Below are 10,894 nucleotides of genomic sequence, written 5' to 3' on the forward strand. Positions count from 1 at the left end.
GATGGATTTGTGTGTATTTAAAATACAAGCATTACTATATACTGATTTTTATGTAAAATGTGTACAAAAATTGTTTTTTGTATTTAGATATTCGGGTCCTGCTCAATAACGATATGTTATTAAAGGAAGAAGCTATTGAGTAAGTGTACTATAATATACATTTTCTGCTAATTAACATCTTAAACAAATCTAATGCGAAGTTTCCTCTTGTAGAGCATGTGGAAAATATAACAAAGAGCAACTAATTCCTATTAGAATTGAAGGCCTACAACACAAAGTATTTACAAATTCAAATTAAATATTACATTACTTTTGTAAATTTTTTATTTAAAATTTCTACTTATTGTATAGGTATTGCTTACTGAATATAATGAATTAGATAAAGGTTATTTTTATGATCCAAGGAGTGGCAAAGCATTTAAGTATGATCATTTGCGAAAAGAAGTGTCTGATGTTCATCCTATGGAGAGTGATATGTATATAGAACCATGGCGTTCAGCATTAGAATCTTTATGGATAACATATACCCAAGATCATTATAAACATGGCACTTGTTCTGTGTTTGGTACCGTTCAACATGGAGATATTGTTCTCATTGCATGTATTGAAGATCATCAGTTTCAACCAAAGAATTTTTGGTAAATGAATTACTGTTTTAAAATATAAATGTTTTGTTTGTTTTATTTCATTTCTGTCAAATTACAGGAATGGACGTTGGCGATCCATTTGGACAATAACAATTCCTTCTGGATTAGGAGTAGCAGATATTAATGGATTAGTAAGAGTGCAGGTTTGTTATATTTATAGTTATATATTATCAAATTATAATAAAATTTAAATTTTTATAAGTTATTTTGAATTACCAACTATTTGGCAAATATTTGAAAAAATGGCTTTTCAGTACAGTGGTGCCTCATACTTCAAATTTAATTCATTCCAGGAGGCTGTTCGAACTCCAAATAATTTGAAGTCTGAATCAATTTTTTCCCATTAGAAATAATAGAATCTAATTAATCTATTCCTACACCCTAAACAATATTCATTTCAATAAACTTAAAACTGCAAACACACAATTTAAGGTAAAAATAACACAATCAAATGCCCTAAAACTAAGTTAAAACATGAAAACAATAAATAAAATATGTAAATACTGTATAATAAAATGAAAATTGCATTAACTGGTTGCACAGTGCATCTTAAAATAGCTGCTATATCTGCCACAATTGTACAGCTTTTATGCTTTGCAATAAGTTTTTTTTTTTCCTCAATCAGCAATATTACAATCTTTCTCTTTGATTTTGTTGCCTCCACACAATTTTACAATGCCATGGTTAATAAATAAAGGTTATATTGGGTTGAACAGGCATTTTCTGCATATTTTTGACAGCTGGTTAGATGTGAGATTTAACACATTATTGCTAATGTGAAATTGTATTCTTTGTTTAGAAGCTTCTTTTAAACTTTTTTTTTACATTTTGTTTGAATAAAATCAAGTTGTAATGTTGTGGGATAAAAAGCATATCAGACATATTATGCTTTTGAGTTTCAGAAATGATATAATGCCATACAAACAGTAATAAAACAAAAATTGTAATGTATATTGGGAATATGCTTCTAAACTTTGAATATGTCAAATGTGTTTTAAAAAGTTTCATTTGGGAAATTTTGAACTAAAGAATACAAAACGTAGGTGGTGCTCAAAAGCTTTCAACAAAGGAAAATTGCAGGAAGAAATTGTTAAAAATCAATTAACAACACACAATACAGTATATATTTTTGATATGTTTGATTATAAAGTGCAAAAATGCACTGAAAACATACAAGTGTAATGTAAGAGTGAGAGCGAGACACAACTTAGTGCACAACAGATTGTCTTTATGTTTTGAGCTCATTTTCTCAGTGCCTGTGCAGTTCAAACTCTGAGACAGATTTTTATCAAATTTAGCATTCAAAGTTAGAGTTGTTTGAAATATGAGGTACCACTGTATTTTCTAATTTTAAGTCTTCTAAGTCTTTATAATAATTTAAGATCACAATCATTTCTAGGATTGCACTTATAATATAACTGTTAATATCAAAACATAAACTTAGAAAATTAAAACATCTTTTAAGTTTTGCTAAGTTAGAACAGCACTGTATATTAAATTCTTCTATTTTCTTTCATAACAAATGTTTTTAATTGTCAATAGAACTAGGATATGTACTGTACATACTAAAAATCACATAAATAAATGTTTCTTCCATTGTTCTAAAGACTGTTCCTGTGAAACCTTTTGTAAGCCAAATTGGCATAAAGTGAAGAAGTGATTATCATTAATTTATATTGGAAAAATTTTTGTGTTCACAGACTCAAAATTAACTTACTAAGTTATACTGAATATCATGTAAAACTTGCTATTCAGTAACACTATGCCACACACATAGTGTGCAACACCTTTTTTGCACACTATGTATGTGCAAAAAAGTGTTGTCATTGTTTTTCATTGTTGGTATGACTTTCATTGACATCTAATGGCAATCCATATGTCATTGTTTGTTTTTGTTTGTAAATAAACACTTATTTTGTATGTAAAGAATTTTTGTGCTGGCGATTTTTCAAAATGTCATTGAGCAAAGAGCATTTATTAAATTTTGTTTTTGCAATGGAATTACTGCTACAAAAATGTTGGAAATGTTGAGGAAAGCCTTTGATGTGATTGAGTATCAAAAACGAGTTTTCAAGTAGTACAAAATGTTCAAGAAAGGTAGAGAACATGTTGAATATCAACCATACTCTGGTAGGTTCAACTTCAACTGATGAACAACATGTCACTCAAGTTAGAGATTTGGTGCTCAATGATTGTTGTTTAAATGCTTTCTCAAGACAAATCATTCTTAAAATATATTATGGATAATGAAACATGGATCTACACTTTTCATATCAAAACAGCTCAACAATCAAGTGAATGGCACTCGAAAGGTGAAACAAGACCAAAAAGATCACATCAAAGTCAGTCAAAAATCAAGGCCATGTTGAATGTTTTCTTCGATTGTTGTAGTGTTAAGCATCACGACTTTCTTCCAACTGGCCAAACTGTTAACAAAGAATATTATTTGACTGTTTTGTGTCATTTGTTTGAAGCAATTTGTAGAAAATGAACTGATTTGTGGTGAGAAAATTCATGGATTTTGCATCACAATAATGCACCTGATCACAATGCTCTTGTTGTTTGTGAATTTTTGGCCAAAAATTCAAAAAATACAGTTTTGCAAGCTTCATATTCATATGATATAGCACCATGTGGTCACTACTCGACTAAAATTTCCTCTTTGTATTCACTGTTTTAAGTTGATTGATGCCATAAAACAAAATTTGCTGCAATTCCTGAAGGGGTTTCATGAAAATGACTTTAAAGCATGTTTCGAGGATTAGAAATATTGGTGTAAATGCATTGCAAGTGGGAGGAGATTACTTTAAAGGGGTCAAAATAAATTTTGATGAATAAATTCAAATCTTACATTTTATTGAACCATTTCTGATACTTTTTGATCACAGAGGTGGTATTTAAATCAAACATTTGTTGGAATCAACAATTGAAATTAATGTTAAATGGTATATGACATCGTTACGTACAACGCATTGTGCCGCGGTGATGTTTTGTAAATGTTTTTCTGTTATGTAATAAAAGGTTGGTAGCACTGTTGACCCTTCGGGGAGTCGTTAGAGATGGTGACCTCATTTCACTCTCCCCTTTTCAGCACTGAACTTCTGTGAGTCAAGGCAATATAATCTTTATGTATTCTTTGTTTCTTTGTTACATAACCAGTTATGTGAGTCCAACCAGTTTTACTAATCTCCAAAAAGCAACATCAAGTCTAACAGGTTATGGGTCCAGTTATGGCAACAACTAATTAAGCATAAGGTGAAAAAGGTAAATTCAAGAGATAATGTAAACTGGATATAAATTTATGTGAGAATATTTGGTGAGAACACAAAAGGCTTCACAATGGCAGATAAAAGTTACGTTGCCATCACTAAATTAAACAACAACAACTATCACATTTGGAAATATAAGATGGAATTGCTGTTGATAAAAAACAAGTTATGGGACGTAATACAAAAGGAAATACCCTTTGATCTTGACTCATCTTGATTAACATANCCCGTGCACGCTAAGTGACTTTCATTACAAGCATTTAGCTTTCTGAAGACTATGACAACAATTGTGTGGCATTGACTGTCATGAATTTCACGCCAATAAGCTGCCTCGACTTGTTCGATTATGTTATCAACTCAATTTCATATTTATTTTTACATTTTCAATTTGCGGTCCTTCTCTCTTCTTTTTCCGTTATTTACACACGTAGGTCATTTCATTGTTATCCACATTTGATATAACCAACTCAGAGTTTGTGTCCCTGCTCCGCCTAATGGCACTACAGGGTTATCAAAGAGACGATGTCATAATCATTGGCCGGTCCATCGCTCGGCAGCAACCAAGCGCCAAGACGATAACAGTCAGTCCCAAGAATAGTGCTAGGGCTCTGGCTCTGGCTCGGGTCTAGGTAGCAAAGGAGTACCGACCCTCATTGCCTTCATTGCCTTCCTTGCCTTCATCGCTTCTCGGGTCTAACTCACTTACAGACATGCATTTTAGTGTACAGGAGTACTGTACATAAGAGAGTGCTACCATAAAGGTACACAATAGAACGGGTGGCAGGGCCCCGCCTCTGTGAGGAGGGGGACCCAGTAAAGAGGCAATTGATATACTGGGCAAATACAAACCTATTGGTCAAATAGACCAATAACAATATCCATCAATTCCTTAAGTTTCTTTAAGTTCCCTTTACTAGCTGCTAGCGTTCGAAGTACTTGTTCAGGGGGCTTAGTCCAGTCAACTTGGTCAGCCCCTAAGCGGAAGTCCTCAGTGAGAGGACAGTCAAGTACATAGTGTCTCGCGTCGCCGCAAGGACACCCACAGGAGCAGCTACCATCTCCTTGCCCAAATTTGGACCTGAAGTGGGGAAACTTCCCGTGGCTTGTTAAGATTTGCGTTGTCAACCAGCAACAACTTATCGGAGTGAGACCAACTACAGGCACGAAGGCGTAGGTTGGCCTACCTACTGTGCTATGAGTCCAGCGCTCACGCCAGTGTGTCATTGATCGTTGCAGTAGGGTACCTTTTATGTAAGATGTCGAGGGTGCTACCATCCTCGTTACAAATGGGCCGCTGGCTCCCGCTTTTGCCAGCTGATCGGCCCGCTCGTTACCCGGGATCCCGGTGTGGCCTCGGATCCATCGCAGGGCAACGTGTCGCTCGTGCCTCGCCCTCAGTATCCCACCTCTGATCTCCTGTACCAATGGGTCTCGGTGGTACCCGTCGCTCAAGGCCTGTAGCGACGACTGGCTGTCTGAGTAAACCGTGACCGGCTCTGGACCCGGATGTAATAGGATCCACTGGGACGCCCCTCCCAAGGCCACCAGTTCTGCCTGGAACACGGACGCTTCCTCGTTCAATCTGGCTGATTTACAGCACACCTCAACTCCGTCAGAGTAGACGCAGTATGCCGCACCTACTAAGCTGCCGTCTTTCGAGCCATCAGTGTATATCTCAACACCTGTATCTGTCGGTTCACCGACATCCCAATCAAGTCCAATCCTCTGGGCAGGATGGATCTTAAGTACATCTGTTTGATGTCTTAGTCTGATCGGGTACTTCCGATTACAGTGCACAGCCTCGACACCTTCCACTGTTGTTTTGTAGAAGGCCGCCTCCTGGCTGACTACTAGGGGCAGCGGTAGCAACCCGGCCAGAACCAGGGCTGCATCCGTAGACACAGTTCTGTATGCTCTAGTGATCCGTAAGGCAGCAGGCCTTTGAATAGTAAGCAACATCTTACTTTGACTGACATTGGCGGTCTCCCTCCACCAAATACCACAAGCATAGCAAATCATACGTTCGACACTCATCTTGTAGATGGATCTAATCGCATGTCCACCAAGCCCATAGTCTTGCCTTGCAAATCTCGACAGTGCAGCTATCATCTGGTTCACTCTGTCTCGAACACTACGTAAGTGGGGCGTCCAGCATAATGTCTGGTCGATGATTACACCGAGGTACTTTAACTCATTCACCCTACGGATGGCGTTATTCCGAATCCGGTATATCGGCCGTCGTGCCAACACGCCAGACCGGGCCACCGTTAGGGCCTCTGATTTCTCAGGGCTGAACGAGAGCTTATGCAGCTCCCCCCAGCGAACGAGCTGTTCTATTGCTTCGTTGCCGCGATTCTCCATATCGCTTCTACTGTGGCCGGCAACTACTAACAACAGATCGTCAGCGTAAGCCTGCAGTTGGACATCGTCCGGAAGGACTAGTCGCAACGCCGTGTCCGCTAGAACGTTCCACAACAGGGGGCCTATACAGGATCCCTGTGGACAGCCCCTTTCCAGTGTCCTCTCATACCATCTGCCTGGTGTCTCGTAGATGACCGAACGGTCACTCAGGAAGCTCCTGGTAAGTGATACGAGGGTGGTCGGCAGGTTCGCCTTCCGCAACTCATCCACTATAGAAGGCCACCAAACATTGTCGAAAGCCCCCGCAACGTCCATCGAAACGAGCGACGTGTGGAGGCCCTGCCGGCGGTTCTGGTGAACCAGTTCCACCGCGCGATGTAATGCTCTGCAGGTCGACGTGTCTGGGCGGAATCCATATTGTTGTGGATGTAGAAGCCCTCTCCGTTTAAGGTGATAAAATACTCTATCGCTGAGGATTCTGTCTAGAACCTTCCCCAGCACTGGCAGTAGGCTGATCGGCCTGTAGGACTTTGCTTCATTCTTCGGGCGCCTACTCTTGTGAATGAACACAAGTCGCGCCCGTTTCCATTGCTTTGGGAAATGCCCCAGAAGCAGGCACTTCTGATACAAGACACGGAGCAGGTTAGGACATTCCTGCTGAAGAACCTGTACCATTTCGGCCGTGATCCCATCAACGCCAGGTGCCTTCCTCTTCCTTAGATTGCTCACTACGTGGGCAACTTCCGATTCCGACACCGGCACGGGCATCTCGGCCTCAAGAACGGGCAACTCCGCGTCACTTCGAAGCTGCCGCTGTTCTTTGGTATCCTCAGACCGCTCATCGCATGGAAAATGCGAGCGGAGCAGCACCTCAATTGACTCCTCCTGTGTGGAGGTTAGGGATCCATCCGGTTTCTTGATGGCCCCCAAGACCCGTATTACGCTTTAATTTGCCTGCTACTAACTTGTAGGGAAGGCTGAACGAATTTGTTTCACTAGTCTGCTGACAGAAACTGAGCCATGAGGTCTCTTTAGCACTGTTCAATTCGTACTTGTACTTGGCATTGGCCCTCTGGAACTCCAGTTTCCTGGATGCCTGAAGGTCATTGTCCCTGCATCGTTGGAAGCTTCGACGGAGCACCCTCACACGCTTCCTCAGGATACTCAGCTCCTGGGTCCACCAGGGAACTGACCGGTGGGTGTTGGGCCGCCGATGCGCGAGCGTGCAGTTTCCTGCTTCTCTGACCACCTCGGTGAGATTAGCCACAACTTCCTCCAGATCCCCGACACTCTCAACCTTAGAGACTTTCGTGACGATATCGGCTGTCTTATTATAGAGGCATTTGCTAAATTGATCGCGGTTTCCAGCGGTCAGCTTGTAACAACTGCTCAGCCTATCTGGCGAGCCGCTCATCACCTCAAAGGCGATGAAGCGATGGTCGCTACAGCTTTCCGCATCGATCGTTTCCCATTGAGAAGTAAGTCTTAGCATTGGGCCACTGACGATGGTAAGGTCGATCCAGCTTTCACCCGATGGAGAGGAGTAAGTCGCGATCCCAAACGGGTCGTTTAGGATGTGCAACCCCCACCCCTCCGCCGTGTCCTTCATCATGTTCCCTTCAGGGTCATCCACCGGGGAGCCCCACAGGGAGTGTTTGGCGTTAAAATCTCCAGCCAACACAACCCACCTGCGAGGCAGGACAACCCCTTCGAGTTCAGTCAGAAGGCGCTCCAGTTGAAATGACGGCGGGCGATAACTGGAGACCGCGACCCACGGGCGGAGTGGCGACCGTATTTCTACGGCCACCACGAGTCGCGACACGTGGACAGCAAATGCATCAACATTCCTTCGTGTGAGAATTACTGCAACTCGACAGTCGTCACCTTCTTGGGCAAAAACGCTCCATTGAAGTGATAGACCAGCGACCTTTCCTTGTACTAGATACGGCTCCTGGAGCAGGATGATATCAATCTCCCGCTCTACTACTTCCACCCTTAATTGGGTGGTTGCAGCCCGACACTTTTCGGCATTAAACTGCAGTATCCTGCAGCAAACATTCCCGTCTCTCTGCAAATAAGTGGTATTAGTATCGAACGCGAATTAGACTTTCCGTGCTCACTGACCGTAGTCAGTCCTGGCCCGAACTCGCTCAAGTTCCCGCGCATAGCACGGGCAGTTGGCACTCATGGCGGAGTGGCCCGTACCCAACTGCAGGCCAAATTTTCTATTGGCCTCAGTGCAGTTGACGCACCGAGGCTCGGTTGCCTCACACTCCTTATAAGAGTGGTTTTTGGCACATCTGCTACATTTTTGGGTTGCCGCCCTACAACCCCGTGCTATATGCCCGAAGGCATAGCACTTGTAGCACCGTGTGCAGCTTAATTGTTCCCTCACACGGTTGCGGGTCCACCCCACATGGAGTCTCCCCTTCTGCAGGAGAGTGTGGAAGACCGACGGAGAAACCTCTAACACCCAGTTAGTGAGTCCTCCTTTACCCTTCATAGGGTAACATGGCTGCAGTTCCCCAGGCTGCAGCCCAAGTCCATTTTGGACCTGAATGGTCTCCACAAGACCTTCGCGGGTGACGTCCGGGCCAACGTCAAATAGTACGACCCTCGGACGGCGCTTCTGGGGCAGTCGGCAAGTGACTGCCTCTCTTAGCTCCGTTGGGCCTTCCGTTAACTCCCTTTTGAGTTTCAGAACATCCTGGTGCCTTCCAACCTCAACCAGGAAGCCATTATTCCGGACTCTGCGGACGTTCTTAACCCCGATACCCAGCTTTACGGGGTTAATATGAGTCTTTACCAATGTCTTTGTTTGATCACTGGTCATTTTGCTACTCGCAGGGTAGACCAAGAGCGTGTGCTCTGTGGGAAGAGCCCTATGCGGCTTAGCAGCATCCCGCGGCCCCTCTTGGCTATGCTTTGGGGCTGGACGGGCAGCGACGGTGGCATAAGATACACCACCGGCGACAACTGCCTTACCATCTTTTTGCTGCCTTGAAAGCGTGTCTGGTGACGGTTTATTGCCACCGTTAATACTACTGATAGTTTGAAGTTTCGCCTGGAGGGAAGCTATTTCAACTTCCTGGGCACTAAAAATAGCGGTTACCTTATTGAAAAGGTTGTGAATTGTGGCACAGGTCGACTTTTGACAGCGATTGTCAGTCCGCCCGAGGAGCTTTGTCAGCTCCTCGTGCACGCTGTCCAGTGCCACACGCCGCTTCTCAACCGTCCCAAGCGTAGCCTGTGTCACCACAGGTGCCGATGACGGTGTTTCAGCTGTCGCGGCCGGACTTGCCTTCCCGGCCACCGCTGCGGTAGGGTTCTTACCAGACTTAGACTTAGTTTTCGTCTTCGTCTTTGACCCGCCTTTGCTTTTGGTGGAGGGTTTCCCCTCCGCCGTGGTCACCGCAGCCTTCGCCGGTTCCTCTTTGGGTTTATCACCCTCCGATTCCTCGGTTTTGACTTTGGCCACCATTGCCTGTCTTTTTCTCCTCCTCTGTCGGGAGTTTGAAGGCGCGGGCCTCCACTCGCTCTCCTTGCCAGAGGAAACGGTATTAAATACGTCTCGTGAATTAGTACTAGCGTCCGAATCGGAACTGCTAGACTCTAACGAGATTGATACTTTAACAGTATCTTTGGGTCCATCATGTTTGGACTCGAGTGGTTGGTCATCGATGGGCCTGCGTTTCCGCAGAGTCCGTCTCTCCTTTAGCTCAGTGTGTGTAACCTCACCGCTTTCCACTCGTACTTCCTCTCGATTAACATTCATCTCATGGTCTGAGGTAGCCTGGGTAACGTCGACCGCACTTGGTTCGCTCCCAACACAATCGCAAATTTGTACCTTTGTAACCATAATTAAAATAAGAAAAGAGAGGGTATTAGGGAGATCTCGACCTTTCACGGGTGCCCTGAATCCGTTCGAGAGTCAGGGTATGCGTTTAAGAGCCGGCTCTGACTTCGGACTTACTGAGGGCTCATTTTGGCCCTCTTATTGCCGGGTCGTCACTGCTTAGCCCGCTGCCGGGACAGCTACCCATTTAAATGGCCTCCTACCCAAGGTCACCCCAGCCCGGCTGGTTGCTCGGCTTGGGCCGCCCCATCATCCCTACTAGGAGACGCTCTTCCCGTTTCCAGTCCTCCGAGATCATATACGGCCATCCAACACATCGTCAGGCCTTTAAGCACCACTCCCCCCAAGGACATAAGGAAGTTGGCCCTATGTCCGAAGAGTGGCTCTGCCGACTGCCCGTCAGGATAGATACCAGCTCGCAGGGTCCTACAATCCACTGTAGGCGCTACCCCCCTGGCCACCAGCGAGGCTTCGGCAACGGGAGTACGACTCCTCGCCCCACTGGCTTCGGCATGCAGGCCGTGGCCCCCAAGCCAGCACCGGGTGTGCGAAGCCCGGTCTTCCTCTTGGGAAGCTGGTTCTTCTTTCACCGGACAGAAGGAGCTTTACGTGGTCTGCGTTACCACGGGCTAAGGCTAAGTTGACTGCATTCAACCGCCTTTTGGCGTGAAACATCGGCCCCGTGCCACCGGGTAGATGCGGGAGTTCGCTTCGTGTGTCTCAGATTCCAGGGGGTACGGATTGTCAAGTCCATGGCCCCC

At 44.3% G+C, this 10,894-nt stretch overlaps 1 protein-coding gene across 1 annotated transcript in view; it reads left to right on the forward strand.

Moving 5' to 3' along the window:
* Positions 1–83: 83 nt before the first annotated feature.
* The window catches only part of LOC111639343 (F-actin-capping protein subunit alpha-like), a gene marked incomplete at its 5' end in the record, with an annotated part of 26,292 nt that continues 15,481 nt past the window's right edge, over positions 84–10,894 (forward strand). Inside the window, 4 exons of the mRNA XM_023385208.1 lie at positions 84–139; positions 214–277; positions 352–638; positions 706–790. Of these exons, the coding sequence (XP_023240976.1) occupies positions 84–139; positions 214–277; positions 352–638; positions 706–790 (492 nt within the window). The remainder of the gene's footprint in view (positions 140–213; positions 278–351; positions 639–705; positions 791–10,894) is intronic.

The sequence above is a fragment of the Centruroides sculpturatus genome, unplaced genomic scaffold (genome assembly GCF_000671375.1).
Source record: "Centruroides sculpturatus isolate CEXI.00-Female unplaced genomic scaffold, Cexi_2.0 scaffold1266, whole genome shotgun sequence".
NCBI classification, from domain to species: Eukaryota; Metazoa; Arthropoda; class Arachnida; order Scorpiones; family Buthidae; genus Centruroides; species Centruroides sculpturatus.